The 20,477-nt window shown below is 42.2% G+C and overlaps 2 protein-coding genes across 11 annotated transcripts in view; one reads left to right on the top strand and one right to left on the bottom strand.

Moving 5' to 3' along the window:
* SMAD1 (SMAD family member 1) overlaps nucleotides 1–15,215 on the bottom strand; it is a 107,352-nt gene extending 92,137 nt beyond the window's left edge. For 6 of the 7 annotated variants that reach the window (NM_001201455.2, NM_001397995.1, XM_046939909.1 and 3 more), the window contains exons 1-3: nucleotides 14,916–15,215; nucleotides 11,862–11,933; nucleotides 10,940–11,022 (exon numbers count right to left, since the gene is read on the bottom strand). The gene's annotated coding sequence lies outside the window, so the exon portion shown is untranslated. The remainder of the gene's footprint in view (nucleotides 1–10,939; nucleotides 11,023–11,861; nucleotides 11,934–14,915) is intronic. The other variant, XM_046939911.1, reaches the window with a different exon arrangement.
* Nucleotides 15,216–15,673: 458 nt separating this feature from the next.
* OTUD4 (OTU deubiquitinase 4) overlaps nucleotides 15,674–20,477 on the top strand; it is a 30,401-nt gene continuing 25,597 nt past the window's right edge. For all 4 annotated transcript variants that reach the window (XM_040700282.2, XM_015276717.4, XM_025149919.3 and 1 more), the window contains exons 1-2: nucleotides 15,674–15,709; nucleotides 18,686–19,142. In XM_040700282.2, the coding sequence (XP_040556216.1) occupies nucleotides 18,978–19,142 (165 nt within the window). In that variant the 5' untranslated portion in view covers nucleotides 15,674–15,709; nucleotides 18,686–18,977. The remainder of the gene's footprint in view (nucleotides 15,710–18,685; nucleotides 19,143–20,477) is intronic.

Raw genomic sequence — 20,477 nt, 5'->3', positions numbered from 1 at the left:
AGGCCGTGATTCAACAGTTCCCATACAAGGGGAACCTGAATGGGCTAATAGTATGCAAGCAGATAAATTCATCAGTTATCCTACACCTATTACTGAGCTTTCTTAGTCTTTTGTTGTAGTAGGCAGCAAATATGGAAGCTTTACCTAAAGTATTCAAAAATTTATTTTTCTATATGATTCACATGATAACTCACTTGCTTTTGCTTGTTCTTATTAATTTCTGTTCTTCTACAAATCACAGCATTTTGAACAAGGAAATAAATGCAACTTTACAGGAGTTAGTGGTAATGAGCTGTCTACTCATCAAAAAAAAAAAAAAAAAAAAAAGTAAATTTAAGGGCAAGAATTCTGCAGGGATTCATGAGAAGCCTTTAGTCAGCTTAACTTACTGGCTACCTAAAGTGCAGCTGAAATGAAACATAGGTAAGAGTAGGCTACGTTGTGTAATGCCTAGGCAGCAGAGTTATACCTTCCCAACCTGACCTATCCAAGTTCAGCATATATAGAATGAATGAGAAGAAGAAAGGAAAAAAAGGCAGAAAAATTCTAAGGGAAGAGACATCAGATGGCTTCCCATAGGATGCATAAAGACCGATGAATTTTAAGGAAGATCATTTTCTTCCTAATGATCTGTTAAACCTTGAAGTTTTTAAATCCTGAATTGTATAAATACTGATTACATGAGAGTAAATAGATGTGTAGCTTTAGATTTTCTCATAACTATTTGTTTAGCTAAGGGGGAAGAGTTGAGTGTTAGGACTATATTTGCACGAGGAATGCTTTTTAAGAGTTTCCTTGCAACCACTGAGGTTCTTAATCTCTTTTTTAGGAGATTAAAAATATCCATAAAAATTCCTCAAAAGCAGTTTTATCAATATGGAGGCACATCACTGAAGTGAAGAAACTGTATTCCTACTTTACTGAAAGCTTACATTTACCTGTAAGATCACTGCTGTCACAAATACAAGCTACTACCACAAAAAGGGAGTCTTGTATGTTGTGTTCAGCTCATTGTATTGCAACTCAACTAAGTACGTAGAAATGCGTGTAATTTTAACTATATCCTCGACTCCTTCCTGAATCAGAGCCTAGTATTACTACTAGTCTAGTCCAATTTTTCATTTAGGTGCATGGAAATTGAAGGGCACATGGTAATATGCTTATTCTAAAGGAGATATTTCTTTTAGACTTTCTACATGCAGTGTATTCTTCTCTGTCCCTTCTTGCTTCATTAATATTAATAAAAACTTGTGCATCCAAGACATTTATAATACTGAATTACATTAGTCAGTGGCTCTAATTATGTTATGTCTTGAATTCAAAATTGACTCCTGCCTTACTCATTTTACCAGGTTTAAGTAAGAATGATTCATCATTTACAGAAAGCACATCACATAAGTTACACAGTTTCACAATAGAGCACACTGACTGTCTACATGGAAACTACAAATAGACATAGAAAAGATTTTCTATCCTTAGTTTGAAATTAAACTTAGACTACTATGTCAATCATGTGAGCTCTGACTTAAATGAGAACAGAAGACATCATCATGTTTTCGATGTTCTATGCTAATAATAGTCTGGGATTGGCTTTCAGAAAGATATAGCTGTGCTTAGGAAGGGTGTGAATCCCAAGTATAAATGCTGTAAATAAAAGCTTAGTGGGTTTATTTTGTTTTATAGCCTGTCTTATTCCTCGTGAGGAAAATTTACTCCATATGTAGTAAGTAGAACGGCTTTCCAATTCTAATGAAAAGTGTAAGCTACAAGCAAATTATTACAGCACCAAAACCCTGGCAGATTGAGCTGTGCACTGTGGCTTACAGATGTGATTCCAATAATAGTAAGTGAGCTCATCCTTAGTGTAGATTATTCATTAGGGAGAGAATAATGTAAGCGATATCATCATTACATCACCTTTTCCTGTACATTATTCTCACTAGGGCTGACAGGAAAAACATTTCTCAATTTGAAGTTAAATGATGTTCAAATTTTATGGAGTCTAGATAAAAGTGTTATCTGGAAGTATATGTGCTTTTAATGTTTCATTTGATAAAAAAAAAAAGTTAAGGCTGCAGTGTTGAAATGAATTATTTGTTCAGTGTCCGTACTTTCTTCATACAGAACAGCTATTCCATAGCATTACATCCCACACTAACAATTTAACTTTTAGGTAACTGCTTCTAAGAAAAGATCTTTTGAATCTATGTAAGGAAGGCTTGCAGTTTAATGATACGATCGCTTTGATTAGCGTAAAAGAGGTCTTAATATTTAATTGAAAAGAAAATGGATAGGTGTAACAAGCTTAGGGAAATCTGGGTTCAGGTTGCAACAATAGCATATTTCCACGATGATGGAGACAATTAAGAAATAGGAAAAGATTTCTTGGCTTCTCCTGTGCTTTTGGCAATGGTAGTTTATACTGCTATATTCGAGTATGAGGTGAACACTGCATTTATTATCATTAGGAAGGAATTTAGCACAATTAACAGTGTTTTTACTGATACTACTGCATAAAGGGAAGAACAATGCAAGCAACAGCAGAATCTCTGAATTTAGAGGCTGTGGCAATTACAATTCTGATAGTATGGGTACTTTGGTCTTATTTTTTCAAGTCAAACTGCTTATTCACAGTGTTCTCAGAACCTACCATCAGAATGAGAATGATTATCAACAGTTTGTAAAACTCTTAGGCCAGACTATAGACATAAATACAGTCATACACATGTGTATATCATGGCTTATTAAACTTCCCAATAAATAAGGATGTTGTAATGATTTGGCATGCTTATGGGTAAATTGAACATCACGTTTTTAGATCTGAACTAAGGGAAAATGCACCAGTTCCAACGTGTACACAGCACTTCTGTTTCTGCTGTAGACATTCTTCAGACCGTTAATACAACTCTTTAAAATAAGTCTGGAAATATCAAAATCCTCATTTTCTTACACGTGAGAGTAAATGATTCTTTCCTTTGCCTCTTGCTGCAATTAAACAACTGAGATATTTTACTAAAAATAAAAATATTTTTATTAGTAATGGCATTTTTAAACAATCACTTGATTACAGGTGTTCCTATATGGAAAACATCAAGCATTACAGGATCTTATAACTGTAAAACTACCCTTAACCATTTTAAAATATTCATTTTTGTGATGTGGACAAAACTACATAGTTTATAATGGTTGAATTCAATCCTCTTCATAGTAATAGTGTTACTTTCATCATATGAAGTCCAGTACCAGAATGTTTCACTGTCTCCCCTCAAAAGACATACATGAGATGGAGAAGTATCCGTCTTATTACCTCGCATGTGGGAAACAGATACTGTTTTCCTGCAGCAGAAGGCCTAGCACTCTATCGACTCATATCTGACCTTGCTGTGTCACCAGAGCACACACAGCCAGAAGACTGCCTTTGCCAGGCCTGCGCGTCTGTCCCTGCATGAAATTTCAAGGGTAAAATACACAGGTTTGCTATGAGTGGGGGGCAAAAGCTTCTAGGTGCTAGGGCTGATATGTCATTAGCAGCACGGTTGGTGGCTGAGGGCTGGCACAGTAATGGGAAGACAGTGTATTTCATAAGAAGGGATACATTTTGACAGCTTACAAACTTGTGTGAGAACACAAGGCAACTTTTCATAGAAAACTATGCAGCGTGGATGAGGCCTGAGGAAATGAGGCTCTGCAGTTCCAAGGACACCTCTCTTGCTGACAACACTAGCTAAGTGATTCCAGCCCCGTACTGTCATGACCAATCATTTCCACGCCTGCACTGACACCCTTATTTGTTCTAATAGAATTGTTTGGGGAGATGAGATCAGAAACCCAATCCAATTTGAAAAGCACTCCTACTCTCCCCTTTTTTCCTGTTTTTGAGGACATACCATTGGGAGAAACACCCATAGAACCAAGACCTGCAAAACTAGGGGCCAGATTCTTAATGATACCACAGCCAAAAAAAGAAATTAAATACCTAAATGAAAATAGTTAATTTGATCTTGTATGACATGTTAAAATTTGTGAGAATATGGATTCTCCAAACTCAGCCAAGTTCTTCTCTGGCACCCTAATGCTCTGTTTTCTTCATTTAGTAAATGAGCAGTAGTTTAATCTGCCACCTTCCAGATGCTGAAGGTGCATATATTTCACAAATGGAATACCAACAAAAGTCCTAAAAAAAGTTTATTTGAGCCCTAACTCCAAGCCATACAAGTGTAACAGAATACCACACTTATTTGCATTAAAGACCTAATTGAATTAACTGCTCACACAAGTTCTACACAGTCAGCTTGTCATGTCTTCCTTTGCAGCCTGGCTACCTCCATTTTTGACAGAGAGATTTAGAAGGTTTCCTTCCTTCCCCTGGGATTAAAGACAGGGCTGAACATGAATTAGCCACCTGCACCCACAGCATGGTGCTAAAGCTTGTTTACTTACAAGGGCTGCTGTACCCCTAGGGAAGAGTCAGAGTATGGTGGGTTTTTTCTTTTAAACATTCCACGTTCAGTTCTTCTAAGAAAAGTTTATCTTTATTTTGCATTACTAGGAGAAGAAAAAGGCTCCTTTTCTCACAGTACTACCTAGGTGCTAGAGAAGAATAAACAGTAGGTATTTTTTTTCCTTCTCTTTTTCAATTTTAGTTTTGCCGTTAGCAACCTGTACTTAACACACTTTGTTCACTGGTGTCACTCTGTTCTCTGTAAGATGTCTAATGGGATTTTTGAAAATAAAAACAAAATTTAGAACACACGTTTTCTTCCAAGATTTTTACTCACATTAGCATGAGTTAGCAAGCGTAGAGTCTTGCATCTGGGCAAGAACAACCCCACGTACCAGTATAGGTTGTGGAGTGACCTGCTAGAGAGCAGTGCAGAGGAAAGGGACCTGGGGGTTCTGGTGGACAGCAGGGTGACCATGAGTCACCACTGTGCCCTTGAGGCCAAGAAGGCCAATAGCATCCTGAGGCATACTGGAAGGGGTGTGGTTAGTAGGTTGAGAGAGGTTCTCATCCCCCTCTACTCCGCCCTGGTGAGACTGCATCTGGAATACTGTGTCCAGTTCTGGGCCCCTCAGTTCAAGAAGGACAGGGAACTGCTTGAGAGAGTCCAGTGCAGGGCCACAGAGATGATGAAGGGAGCGGAGCATCTCCCTTACAAGGAAAAGCTGAGGGAGCTGGGTCTCTTTAGTTTGAAGAGAAGACTGAGGGGTGACCTCATTGAAGTTTATAAATACAGAAAGGGTGAGTGTCAGGAGGATGGAGCCAGGATCTTCTCAGTGACATCCAGTGATAGGACAAGAGCCAACGGGTGCAAGCTGGAACACAGGAGATTCTACATAAATATAAGAAAAAACTTCTTTTATGGCAAGGGTGACAGAACAGTGGAACAGACTGCCCAGAGAGGCTGTGGGGTCTCCTTCCCTGGAGACATTCAAAACCCACCAGGACACGTTCCTGTGTAACCTGATCTAAGTGATCCTGTGCTGGCAGAGGATTGGACTGGGTAATCTTTCGGGGTTCCTTCCAATCCCTGACATTCTGTGATGTAGAATTCACTGGCGAGCTAATTAAAATACAAGAAAAATTCAAAAACAAACAAAAGAAGCCTCTTCTCAAATCCTTTTAAATGGGGAAACTTAAGTAGGCTTTTTATTTTCAAACTATGTCATTGAATGGAGCATTATTTAACATTAGCAATTGATAGTAGAAATGATCTAAACTGTTTTCTGCATCTTATTCACTGTTCTTTGCTAACACGACTGACTAAGAGCAGTAAAAACTGGTCTTTTTGTTTGTCTTTTATATGCTCTGATTCAGTGGCAGACAACTACTACTTATGGGCCTGATCTAAAACCTAGTGAAGTCAACTGGAACGTTTCCAGTGCCTTCATTAGACTTTGGATTGGGTCTGAAGTGCAGCAATTTACTCAACTCCGGAGCATAAATTACAGACATAAAAAACAAATTATTTGTGAGTTGTTGGATTACTGACAGTAAAATGTATGATGTCAGAAAAATAATAGGCAGAGATAGCCTGTACAAGCTGGAAAAGCTTAAAATATAGACAAAGATAGGGGGAATACTCTTTGGCAAGAACAGACTGTCTCAGTTACACTGCTGGTGGAAGAAAGTTGAGTAATTCAACAGAAAATGAAATGACTGATGTAGTAGAAGATGACACTGTCTGTCCAGTACAACTGCTGCCTGATCACTGAGTAGTATTTATATCTCGATGAGATGATGGTCTGCTATCACGGCAGGAAGAGCCCTGAATCAGTAACAACCGATGGAAAGCTCTCTGGGAACATTAAGAATTCCAGTGGCCTAAGCTCAGAGCAAAAGCCAACGATGTCACCCAAACGCATCAGCTGAGTTTGTTGCCAGGCTTAGTATGATAATGTTCAAGTGAATTGAACATGAAATTCACTTAAGAAATCAAACAAATTTGAAACTTGAAACAAAGATTGATGTGTCTAAATTTCATACTACATGTCTTCATGAATTCAGAGAGATACAAGGAAATTATTTCAGTCAAAATTGACTTAATTTCTCCTTGCTTGAAAAATCTTCAAGATGTTAGCATCTGACTCTACCTCAGGGAATCCAACCAGAATACTTGTTATAAAGCTCCTATTTGGCTTAATCAACTCTTTTGGATAAGCAATGTATTTTAGCATACAATAATCCAATCACTGAGAATTAATTCTATTCTGTAAAAAATACTGATTTGGAATAAAACCATTCTTTGTTATGGAAGAGCCTATTCAAGCAAGGACTATCATCCTGGAATAGTTGATAATAAAACAGCTGTATCCATCCACTTGCATAGACTTCAGTATTCAAACACTGATTTCCTGCAGTTCAGGAGAGTATTTTCACATTTAGAATTTGATTCAGGTTATTCTTTTGCTAGGCACATATATCTTTAACTTCATTTTATTAACAAATTAGAAAGGATTTTTATTTAAAGGAGTGTTTACGTAAGATATGTCTTGTGTTAAGAAAGTTAAAAATAATTGGATATGGATAAAGTACCTTTACATCAACTACTAATATTACATAAAAAAGCATAACTGAAAGACACAAGCATTTTGTTTATAAAGTTGTTACACAAACTAAAATTCATATTTTTAAAAAGATACAGAAGTGTAAGATTGTTTTTGACATAAGGTGCTGTAACGTGATGGAAAGCACAGCAAGGACAGCAGAGCAGCAAGGTCCTAGGCTGTAGCAAGTAAGAAAATGTTCAAACACAACAGCCACAAGCACAGAAACAAAGGAAAGACACTGCTTACCTTCAGAAGGCCTCAGGTACACAAAGATCTCCAACAAGATACCCTTACCTCCACTGCCAACCCTTACAAGAGGTCTGGAAAGGGCTGGAGCCAGGATCCACCCCTTCTGGTCACTCAGGTACATCACATGCAGCTGAGCTCCCCTGGGTTGGCCCTGCCTTCCCACCAGGTGCTCAATCACTGCTTCAGGCCATGACTTAGCACTTCCGCTACAGGTGCGTAACTTCTTTCAAACTAATACTACATATAAATTCATGTCAGACAAAAAATTGTTTCCTTTTAAATAATATTTTGCTATTAGAAGTTATATTCTTCTCCCAAAAGTGAACAACAAAAAAATATCTGTGTGAGTTAAAATACAAATTAAAAAAAAAAAACTTTTTTAAAATTCAACTTCATTCAATTCTGTATTTTGACTCTATTTGTATTCATAAGAGTAAAATTAAATAGGGATGGATAGGAAGATAGAAAATGAAAGGGAAGTTTTAAAAAAAGAATTACTAAACCAGATAACACAGTGACGTACACAGAAAAAGTACTGAACAAACAAACCTTTCCACAGCTCACACCTGTGCTTTGAACTAGAGCAATTTTTTCTCACTGCATCAGTCTAACATGAGATTATCCTCAAAATGCTTTCCTCGCTCACTGCCTCCAATTGTTATGTTCACCATAATACTACCTAGGCTGGAGCAAAAAGAAGGAATAAAGAAAACGGGTAGAGAGAAAACATCCTTGTAGTATAGGTCATATTTTTAATCAGAGAAAAACTCTGAGTAACTGCAAATGTTTTTGAAATCACTACAGGAAAAACAAACAAACAAACAACATACTTTTCTAGAATAATTTCCCCCTGCCTTTTAGTACTGGCTATAGCAGATTTGTATTATTACAATTATTTACTTATTAAACAACATCTGTTTCCTGCTGGGTAGATCGCATTCAACCTCACCTTACAGATGCTGTACACTCCTGCTTTGTTGCAGTAGGATGTGCTTAATCTTATGTATCTGTATTCTCTGTGAAATAATGGCAACAGATAGTAACCTATTTCATGCAAAAAGCTTTATTTCAATTCATTCAAAAAAAATGTGTAAGATTCCTCAGCAGGAGTTTCACAGACATTTTCCCACATAAGATAGACAGTGAGACAGTATGAAAAGTGACTTCAAGTTCTCAAGTTCTGTTTAATTTGGGAGCCAATATGATTTAGAAGCTAGATTAGCTTAAAAGACAAGGGGCCGGAAGACTTCAAGGTTTTGGGAAGGCTGAGTGATTCACTGAGTCACCTTGGGCTAATCACTTAACTGTTGTGTTCTGTAATGAAACCAGCTGTAATACATGGTCAAAACACACACACACACAAAACCTCATTGAGAATCAGATGCATAAGTCTGGTTCAGTTCTCCAAAGTAAATAAATTACAAAAAAAGAGCACGACAAATATGGCACGAGAACAAGAGATTCCTTTAGAAGCCTCACTAAGTTAAACTGAGAAGCAGCTGCAGTGAATGCCCACTCAAATGCAATGTTGAGCTAAATGCTAGACAAAATACACTCTGATATCTACTTGGTTATTAAAGGCTCTCTTTGATAGTAGAAGACAAAATTCAGACTTCAAGAACAGACACAACCACGGTGATTTTAGAAAGAAGAAACAAACAAACAAAAGCAAACAACAACAACAAAGAAGCATTGCAAATCCATGGAGTAGTATCCTACAAAGTGGAGACTAAGCTTCATGCATACAAAAGGAGACATTGAGTCAAGAAAGTAAGCACTGCCAGCATCAAATATTTTCTGAGTTTTGTCAATATCTGCACTTCCTCTAAAGCACTGTGCATTTTAGGGTACTCCACTGTTCTAATCTGAATGCTAGCTCAGACTTATGGCAAATAGCAACACTATTCCATATACAGATGCATAGTAAACGCAAAATAAATCTGGCAATTAAGGGACAAGAAGAGGGACCATAATCCACCCAGGTTCCATTCTCAGGTATGTCAGGTGCCTCCTGGATAATAACGTGCATGTCATCAAATTGTGATGTTCCAATTTCTTCATCTACAAAATGGGTCTAGCAGCACTTGCGGAAAAAGTTCGGTGCTGTGAGACCGAGATGAAAAAGCCTTAAAAGGTCTGCAGTTAAGGAGGAACTGCACATTGCTAAATATGGCAGCCATACTTAATTATTCTCCTTTTCCATTAATGCATCAATCAGTTAATTCAGCATATTAGTGAAAATATAATGCAGTGGAACTATGCACAGCTTAAATGCCCCAGTGTCGTTCATCAGCAGCTAAATTAATACCATCTTTTTCACAGAATACACGTGAATTTTGTACTTAGAAATATGCAGAAGCCCTGAATCCTACTGAAGTGCAGCACAGGATGTAGAAAATGGACAGTTTCAGATAACGTTACTTGCAATAGTTCAAAAACCACCACCAAAACAAAACCAAACAAACAGAAGATCATCCCAGGAACACACAGCATTTTCAGCAAAGACTGTACTTATAAGTTACACTTCTTTTCAGAATCTTAAACACTACTTCTTGCTGCAATCCTGTCACTTCACACATTAGCAGCAGAACTAGAGTTAACCACAGCACAGGGAGCCACTAACGTATAACTTTAGCATACAAAAGACCCACTCATGGCATCAAGCCAAGAAAACTGGGTATTTCTGTGCCTGCACACAGCTGGCAGAAGCAGAATAGATAGAAAAAAATAACCTGTCAAACCCCTGCTGCTTTATTTACACCTCAGAGTTGTTTCAGTACAAGCCTGGGGACAAAGCAAGCTCAGAATTTGACGTTTCTCAGCCCTGCCTTCTGGAGCTGGGCTGCATTCCTCGTGCTTTCAGTCAATATTTCTTTTTTTTAATTTTTCTTGGGGTGGGGAGGGGAGATGGACTAAAGCCAACATGCTTTGAGCATATTGACCAAGTTCCCTTCTACAGAATGTTGGTTCAGGAGTTATTGCTGTGTTTCTTTTCCATCATCTCACACTTGAACATGTTAGAAAAGAAAAAGCTAAAATGTTCAAGGAGCTAATGCCACCTAAAGGCTGATAAGCTGTACTACACTTTACTGTCACACCTTATAACCACAAAGTACACCACTGTAGCTAACTGCTGTGTAATAATAGAATCATAGAATTGCTCAGGTTGGAAAAGACCTTAAGGATCATCGAGTCCAACCATAACCTAACTAACAACCCTGCACTAAACCATGTCCCTGAGCACCACATTCCAAATGGCTGTTGCTAAGAATACTATAGGCACCACAGAGCTTTAGCTGGGGGAAAAGGAGTTCTTGTGCAGAGAGGTTACCTCATTGAAAGTTCTTATCTTTTCGTATGATTTTTTAAAATTATTTTTTATTTAGCACTAGAGCTTTATTAGTAACGTGATTTATCCTAATGTTATTTATATTATGTAATGTCATTGCTCTTGCACTTACTTCAAGGAGAGCTGTCAGCAGTATGAACTGCTGCTTATTTCAGAGCACATCAGAAGTCCAAGAATGCATATTTTATAGCAATAATAGATTTCTTATTAATATTTGTTATTTTTTTCCAGCTTTGCAAAAAGACAGGCTCCCCAAATCATCTCTGGCCTTCTTAAACACGAAAAACGCACCTGGTTCCAGAAGTTCCTGATGTTGTGTTCAGTTTAAGCAAAAGGCTAAAAAATATTTCTTCCCTGGTAGCTCTTCCATGCCCCTGAAATAAAATAATGGCAGAATCAGTCAGATCAGTTAATTTGTAATGAAATAAAATCACTTTACAATGGCAAACACTACAGAAGTAGCATTATTAGGCAATATGGACTTTCTGTTCAAGCTCTAAGTCAAGCAGCTGAATATTCAAGCTGTTTGCTGAAGCTTTTGATGTGCATCTTTTTCCTGCAAGCAAAGTGGCAATACTTTCTTCATTTCTGTTTCTTCAAGTCGTTCATTTAAACTGAATTACCCCCATCTGAAAAAACTGAGTCACAGATCAAAAAACTGTATTTTTTTTAAATTGCTATTTCCATCCATAAGGAAAAAACCCTCAAACATCAGGAAGGATGAGATAATATCTACATGCTTGAAAGACTGAGTGATCATGCAATTAAATTCTTTTACTACAAGTATACTTCCATGTGTTAATAAAACTTTTTTTTGATAAAAAGCATACTTAGACAATCTTCTTAAGAAAAAGGTTAAAATGCTTCATAGCGATCTTTTTAAACTAAAAACTACAAAGAGTTTTTTTCTCGTGATTTTCTTTCAGTTCCTACATTCATCCAGTAGGAGCCTGATATGAATCACAAGCAAAAACACAGTAGCTATCTAGTTAAAAAAGTGAGAGTAAACATGTAACATAACATTCATATGGATTTTTAATTTCTGAAGTCTGATATGTCTCAGTGTACACAGGCATAGCGTGTCCTCTTAGCAAACACAAACACTAAATTGTGTATAGAGAGCATAAAAAGCATATTTTAATGGTTTCCAACCATTTCCTTCTGTAAATGTCCCTTCAGTTCCTATCCTATACCACAGACTCCCCCTGCTTACCTTTCACTGATGTTAACGTACTTGCAGCCAAGCCGTCAGCTTTGTCAGTTCCTTGGCCCAGATGAAAGAAACCTGTTGAAAATGGGAGCAAATTATTTTTTATGAAGGCCCGTGTGAGTATAGAGGAAAGAGTAGAAACAAACACGCTTTGGCATCTGCAGCACTCTGGATCCCTCACCTGACTTTGTGGCAATACCAGGAGCCATACTAATGAATATAACATTATTCTTTACACGTGTATCAACCGCCTCTCTACCTTTGGTCTCCTCTTCTGATCACGCAGTACCTCTGGGAGCAAATTTTGCTTTGAGCTAACTGAAAGTTTGCAGATAAACTTATTTATTCCCACTTCGGAGTCAAAACCTGACAGTGAAAGTCACTGCAAAATCATACATGCCAAACCTTCATTTATCTTTAAAGTTAACATGACCACTTTTACCATACTTCGCTGCTCTCTCTGGGGAAATAAAAAAGAAGGAGGAGGAAAAGAAAAGAAAAAAAGACATTAAGTGTTCTGTGAAAACCACAGCCAAGCCAAGAAGAAATACCCAGACTACTGTCCCCTTTGAAAAATTGAGTTCTCTCTCCTGTTTGATCTTTTGGCTGCATGACGAGCACATGCCAAGCCCTTCAGCACAAACATAACCTTTTTCAGAATCCCACATGACACCTGCTGGCACTTCGGGGTCACAGATGAGCATATAACAAGGGCATGTCAAGCTCGTGCTACTGTCGTGGCAGGAAGGGGGTAAGGATAACACAGGGGCAGAAGACACAAAACAGTGAAAAAACAGGATTCAGTACTTACGCTGCACCAAGATGAGCTACACTCAGAATGCATCTGTTTGTGACTCCCAAAACCTTACATAGCTTTTATTGCCTCAGCTCTCAATATTTCTTGACTAAACATACCAATGACATCAGATTAACATCTTAAAGACATTCTGATGAAGAAGTGTTCCTCAAGGGTAGGAGTAACAGCTTTTACCACCATGCACTTTCTATCTGTCATACCAAATACTAACCATTTGTCTAAGAAATCCAAAGAAGGAAAAAATTCTGCTCCAAGTTAGAGACTGCAGTGAGATATTCTAGCCAGAATCTCAGAATACACTCACTACAGCAGCATCAAAAATAATTCTGGTGATGAGTTAAAAAAGTGCAACCATATGTTACGTGTAGCCCTTTTATCCCCTTATGCAGGAGAGCCCTAATTAATTACTCTCACAGGAAATAATTTCATAAACTCAAACCAACCCTTCTGTTACTTTCTCTACTGTGTTAAGATATCAAGCTCTTGACTGTGGCATCAGTCCATTGTTTCTGAAGTACCACTAACATAAAATGTTAAGCACCTCGAATCTGATATGGTATGAAATCTACATGGAATCAAAGCAGTCAGAATAACAGTCCTGGTTTCTAGCCTCGACCAAAATTATGGAGAAGACAAAGTGTTATAGGACTACTATATTTTTGGAGTACAATTTCAAACTCAATTAGACTCCATTTGTGTAGTCTCCTGAGATTTAATAGTAGGGATGTAGCACTGGGACCATATGCTCTTTCCACCTGTGCATGAAGCACAAAGATTCAGTCAGCTATAAACAGGAGTAATGCAACCATTGCTACATGCTTTATTAGCTATTATTACCTCGCAAGACAAACATGAAACTGGGTCTATTTTTCATCAGCAGAATAAAAAAGTTTGTCTACACACAGAGATCCTTAAAGAAAATGGTTTACACTGAAGATACTCTGACCCTTCTATATTTAAGCCTGATCTTCCTGCTGACAACTAAATATCAGACTGAACTATTTACACTACCTCTGGTGTCAACAGAAGTATTTTTTCTTTTACCAGCAACAGTAGGTAGGTAACAGTATCCACTATTTATTTTTTAATTATTTTATTTAAATATATATATATATATTTTTCAGAGCTTCTAAATGAAGGACTTAACTGTTTTGTAGGTAGGAGTATGAGCACACGTTCGGTAAGAAATTGTACAAACATTCACAAAAGTCTCCAAGTAATCCTAACTTATCAGAATCACAGAATGGCTTGGGTTGGAAGGAACCTTTAAGATCATCTAGTTCCAATGCCCCTCCCATAGGCAGGGACACCCTCCTCTAGACAAGGTTGCTCACAGTCCCATCCAGCCTGGCCTTGAATGCCTCAAGGGAGGGGGCATCCAGAGCCTCACTGGACAACCTGTTAATGTATATATCTTGTGGGAAACAATAGTATCACCAAAAGTTTTAAGTAAAACTTGGAATAGGCAGTTCAGGATTGGTACAGTGGGTTTGGGATAATGCTAATTTCACATTTTTGGTCTCTCAGGCAGAAGGCTGACAAGGATCTGGCTTGGCACTACACCAGACACAAAACCTGTCATCATCTCTTCATATTTTCCTTTCTACCTTCTCCTGTGTTGCTGCTTGTATGTTAAGTGCACAACAACACAGCCTGAAGACCTTATCCCACAACAAAATATCACAGGGCTGGGTGTGAGGGAGGGTTAGCTGTCAGCCAGAGCATTGCTCTCACTGTGTTTCACTGTCCCTCCATAGGAACCTGAGTGCCAGCACAAAAGCACAGAGGCACTACCAGCTTCAACAGGTAACTGAGCTGGTTACTACCTGAGTCCAGGCAATAACAGCCAGCTTAACCTGGGCTGTTTTTTTAGCCTACTGTCTTCAAAGCACTGCTCATCTGCCAACTTCTTTAACACACAAAGGGATGACTGATTTGCACCTTCAGATGAGGAAAAACAAACCTCACAATTGACTGCTTAGCCAAGAAGCAACTTAGTAAAGTTTTTTTTTATAACCAGGCCACACTAATTTTTTATTGCATCCTTAGGCACCAGGCTTCATCACCATCATCGGTATTTATGCCAGACAGCTTTCAGTATTTATTTGGTCTTTTCTGTTTGTTTGCTTGATGTCACCTAAATGTTTCCTTCCTCCTTGTCCAACAACGGGTCCTGCCTTGCACCTGTTATCCTGGGCTGTTAACCCACAGGAAAAAGTAAACAAACAAACAACTGTTACCTGACAGAAAAATCTCTTTAAAACATTCCCCGCTGCCTCCCACAGCCTTTTGTAGGGCAGCGAGTTCTGACAGAAGAGCGGGAACTGCCTCAAAAGACGTCACAGCCGAAGCAGGAGGGTTGTGCTAAACCAGGAGGAAGCCAAAGTCACACACGGGGCCGCGGGGCGTGGGCTGCACCAACAGGAGCCCCTCGCCCGCGATCTTAGCGCAGCTCGTACCCTCCGGGCAGCTCTCACCCCAACAACGCGCAGCGCCCTCAGCCACGAGGGGAGCTGAGGCGGGGCGCACCGCGCGCGGGCAGCAGGGGCCGTACCACCGCGTACCTCGCAGGGGAGAGCCGCTCTCCTCAGCGCAGCGTGGCTCCCCAGAGCCTCCCAGTGGAGGAGCCCAGCAGCGCAAACGCCGCTCCCCCACACGGCGCCTCAGAGGTTTTCTCGCCGGCCGCCTCCTCTCTCCCCTACGCGGCCAATGGTACGAGCCGCAGGCACTCGCGCAAGTGCGGCCGATGGGACAAACCAACGGCGCTGCAGGGGGGGGTGAGGGAAGGAGGGAGCGGGGTGGGCGGGCGCGCGCGCGCGGCGAGGAGTGATGAGAGGCGGTGGAGGCGAGAGGGTGAGGTCGGCGCGGGGCTGGCAGCGGGTGCATCATCGGGCAGCGACGCGGCCGCCGCGGGAGATTGAAGCGCTCGCTCCGCCGCCGCGGGGCCAGGAGGGGGCGGCACCACCGCTTCTCAGCCGCTGCCCGGGGGAGGGAAGGAGGCAGAGGAGGGGGCGGTGCGATCGCCGCTTCACCGGTAAGCGCCGGGCAGCGGGGGCAGGCCGCGGGCCCCGAGGCCGGCCGCGTGTTGGGCGCGTCTCAGGGCGGGCAAGGCTGCGGGCTGAGGGGCTGCCTCGGTGCCCTTCGGCGGCGCGCGGGGGGGCGTGCGGCGGGAAGGGAGGCCGGCCGCGGGCCGACGCGGGAGCGAGCGGGCCTCGCCTCACGGTGGCGGCGCGGAGAGCGGTCCGAGCAGGGCCCCAGCGCAGGGTGGGGGTGTGCCAGCGGGGAACCGAGTCACAAAACCCGGCCTGGTTCACAAAATAAAGTTCTGTAGCTTGAGTCAGCTTCCTGAGCTGATTCTTGTGTGGGCGCTGGGGGGTGCAGGGAGGAAGCGGGCGCTGGGCTGCGGTACAGGCGCGGGTTGGATGCGTTAGTGCCATTACTCAGTAATTATGATCTCTTTAGCGACCAACGAGCTGTAGTTGGGCCATCCTTGATGAAGCGTTTACTTAAATGCTGAGGGACCTTAGCTTTCGGTGGGTGTGTTTCTCCTCACGCCTTACAAATCGCTGATGTCCCTCAGTGGGAGCCTTGCCTTTCTAGAAGCAGAATCCTTTTATAGCTGTACATGGGGAGGGGGGGGGGAAGCCTATGGTCAGTGCTGCTACTGGTGCTGAGCAGTCAGTTGCCAGGAGAGCAGGCTTCTTGGCCATTAACCACTATATGATGTGAATTCTGTCTTTTTTTTTTTTTTTTTTCCTGTATTTTCTTATCAAAGCCATGTTCTGTTCTGTCACATAGGGGGTGGCCTCGTGTTTACAGACACGGTGCAGGGCATCTGCTGTTCCCCTGGTGGGCCCTGACAGTCACCGTGTCAGGAGCTCAAATACTAGAGAAGATAAACTTGCGAACATGTTAGTACATAGTTCTGATGCTGTGTATGACAAACAGAATGAGGAAAAATCAAATAGTCTTCATAAACTCTGTAACCAGACACTAGCCTGCTTGGTCTCAGAAGCATCTTGCCAAATCACTTGACTCCTTGTAAGAACAAACTAGCATGCAGGAGCCTGCTAGTTTTAGTTTGTGAAGTGGATGTAGCAGTGGAGCCAGTGATAGTGGCTGTTGGCTGCTTGCTTCTGTGAGGTGGCCTTTCCCACCTTGTGGCGAGGCATTAGGGCTCCCCCCAACACAGAGACCTCACACTCCCCATCTCAGCCTTCACGTCCCTGGGCTGCCTAACAGCTCATAGAATCATCTAATTGTTTGAGTTGGAAGGGACCTTTAAAGGTCATCTGGTCCAACTCTCCAGCAATGAACAGGGACATACACAGCCAGATCAGGTTGCTCAGAGACCTGTGCAGCCTGACCTTGAATGTCTCCAGGGATGGGGCATTCACCATCTCTCCGGGCAATCCATTCCAGTGTTTCACTACCCTTATTGTAAAAAAACCTCTTCCTTAAGTTCAATCTAAATCTCCCCTCTTTTAGTTTGAAACCATTTCCCCTTGTCCTATCACCACAGAACTTCCTAAATAGTCTGTCCCCTTATTTTTTTTATAGCCCCTATTTAGATATTGAATGGCTGCTCTCAGGTCTCCCTGAATCCTTCTTGAGTCTGAACAGCCCCAACTCTCTCAGTGTGTCATTGTGGGGAAGGTGTTCCATCCCTTGGATCATTTTTGTGGCCCTCCTCTGGAGATGCTCCAACAGATCCACGCCTCTCCTGTGCTGAGGACTCCACATCTGGATGCAGTACTCCAGGTGTGGCCTCACCAGTGCAGAGCAGAGGGGCAGGATCACCTCCCCCAGCCTGCTGGCCATGCTGCTTATGATGCAGCCCAGAACATGGTTGGCTTTCTGGGCTGTATGGCACATTACTGACTCATGTCCAGCTTGCCATCCATCAGTACCTCCAAATCCTTTTCAGCAGGGCTTTGCTCAGTCCTTTTGTCCTCCAGCTTGTATTGACAGTGGGGTTGCTTCCACCCAGGTGCGAGACCTTGCACTTGGCTTTGTTGAACTTCATGAAGCTTGCATGGGCCCACTGCTTCAGCCTGTCTAGGTCTCTCTGGATGGCTTTGTGTCCTGCAGGTGTCACAGGGCTTTACTTACACTACTTGCAGTTTCTATTCTCCTCCTCTACAGAGATTTCTTTTGTAACTCCTCCTCCTCACAGAAGCCCAGTTTTGCCAGTAAGGAAGTTGTATGCTGCTTATATGGAGCTGCTGCAGAGCTTTCTCCTGACTCAGCCTGGCTCGTAGTTTCTGTTAATCCAGTCATTTATTCTGTACTCAGTTCTCAGTCGTGGCCCTCTCTGGCCCTGCTTCTGTTGGCTGAAGGTAACCACCAGAGTGTTCATCGCTTCTGTATTCACCACTTTTAGCATCCAAGTCAGTTCATTTAAGCTAAAGGGAAATTGCTCACACGTGGTCCTAGTGCCAAGCTTTCCCTCAGGGGAAGTTACGCAACCAGTGTGAAAAATAAAGGATCCTCACACGTTTGGGAAGCTTCTTTTTTGTGTCAGGTGTTGTGCACCAAAGCCCATTTGCAGGGCTGAGCAAAGTGTAGTCCCGTGTTTGCAATAAGCGTTAGCAGCTTTCTGTTAACAGCAATACACAGCAGCGTGGTGTGAGTGTGCTGAAAGCATTGACGAGAAGTAGCTTTTCCCTTTTTAATTACAGCGTGGATTGTTTTTTGGTCTTTTCTTTTATCTGTGCCAGTTTGACTTCCTTTCTCTCACGTGGCTGGATTGCCAACTGTTATCTTCCCGTCCTCTGCTGGCAAAAAACACACCCGCGGGTGGGAGGGGAGGCAGCCGGGTGCCGCCTGAGCCGCAGCGAGCGGCGGCGGGGTGCGGGCCGGGCCGCGCCGGCTCCACCTCCGAGACTACCGCTCCCAGCAGCGCCCGGGCTGAAAGTGAAAATAAACTCCAGGCTGCGCTCCCCCCGCCCCCCCTCCTCGGCTTTCCCTCCTCGCACATGTCGTTTCTCTTTTGTTTTCCGCCCTGCAGGCCGGCTGCGTTCCGGATCCTCGGGACCGCCCGGAATCGCCGCGCCGGGAGAAGGCGGACCGGGATCCCGGCGCCGCGCTGTGCCCTCGGCCCGCGGCCCGCCCCCGCTGTGAAACTTTCCCGTTTCTCTCCGCGGCTCCCACATGCGGGTTGCTAACGCGGGGCCGGCGGCTGCGCTTCCTCTCGCCGCTGCTCCTTCGGGTGCCGGCTGCTGCTGCCCTTCCGCGGCGCTCGGGCTGCCATGTGGGGCTAGGAGGGGCGTAGGCTGTCCCCGCGGCGCGCACCACTGAACATGGAGGCGGCGGGTAAACCCGGCGGCGGCGAGCAGAGCCGCTGCGCCGGCGGTACGGACGCTCCCGCGGCCGCGTCCATGGACTGCTACTTGCGATCTCAGGGCTTGTACAGGAAGAAAGTTGCCAAGGATGGATCGTGTCTCTTCAGGGCTGTGGCCGAGCAGGTAACCGGTTGCTTAAAGAAAGCTATTGTACGTGAACGCGTGTTTTCTAAAATGCAGACCGACATAGGTTACGTGCCAATGGAAATAAACTACCGCTGTCTTGGTGGGGGGAGAGAAGTTCAGCGTGTGCACGGCACGTGTTACTCTGTAAGCTTTGACCTCTTACTGCTGCCACGGAGTGTCTGTGAGATTGCAGCATTTGGGTGCAGCTGCCAGGTATTGGGACTGCAGGAAAATGAACTGAGTGGAAGGAGTTTAAAAGCCCTGTGAGTAATTTAGCTTTGCTTCTTCCTGTTGCGTTCCCTTCCCCCCGTTTCATGTTTCTGTTAAAGAAAGAAGTGACAGCGTCATCTTGTCTTAAATACAAACAAACAGCAGTGGGAGCTCTGGTGCTTCGCTCTGAGAGAGAAGCATAAATGCCTGTGCTAATTATACACGGTTCACTTAAAAAATATATATATTATTCTCTTTTTTTTCCCACTGAAATTTTGAGCTCAGGCAAGCAAACGCTTGTTTTGAAGGAAGAGTTTCTTTTGTTTCAAGGGCTAGTCAATGAAAATGTACTGATATTCTTTTTTGTTACGGTATGTAAAAGGTTTCTCCCACACTCCAGTGTATATAGAATGTTTTTTAAAAAACTTCTGATTAAATTTTTAACATTTGATTCTTATTTTGTTAAATGGGAGATTTCTAATTCAGAGTTTATAATAATGCTTATTCCCAGTTTTGGCCCAATGTCTTTAGTCTTCAAGTAGAGTAGTTGAGCAGATGTGAATTTGGAAGTGTCTTAAGAGTGTATGGATTGCAAGAGAGATGACAGCGTAAATCAACCAGAAGTTACTTGCATTGTAGTGGAGGCAAAATTATGTTAGATATAACTCTGAATCTACAATGAAAGTAATATTTCTCCAATAGAGATCTGAAGAGGAGATAGAGTGTAGGTGTCATTGGGATGTGAATTCCTGCCTTCCAAATCAATGCTTGGGCAGCAGAACTAAACCTCTTAAGGAGAAGTGACCCTGAGATAGGTTACATTTTGTTGGATTTCCTAAAGAATGATTGTTGGTAGCCGATTTCTTCATCCGTGCCTGCTGTAGATGGGTTTTACTAATTGAATTCATTGCTTCAGTTGAAAAATGACAACAAATGCTACTCCTTGCACTTAATGAGTTCATGCAGAATTGAACATTTCAATTTAATGAATACACAAATTCTGCTGTTACTTAATTTTGGATACGTGGTAGAGGTTAAAGGTGTTACTGAATATCTAAACATTTGAAATATTCTTTAAACTAAAGCCAGAATATCTCTAAGTCTGTATTTGGGATACAGTCA

This window comes from Gallus gallus, chromosome 4 (assembly GCF_016699485.2).
Source record: "Gallus gallus isolate bGalGal1 chromosome 4, bGalGal1.mat.broiler.GRCg7b, whole genome shotgun sequence".
Classification (NCBI taxonomy): Eukaryota; Metazoa; Chordata; class Aves; order Galliformes; family Phasianidae; genus Gallus; species Gallus gallus.
Note: the sequence above shows the minus strand (reverse complement) of the source record. Positions and strands in the feature narration are given on the sequence as shown.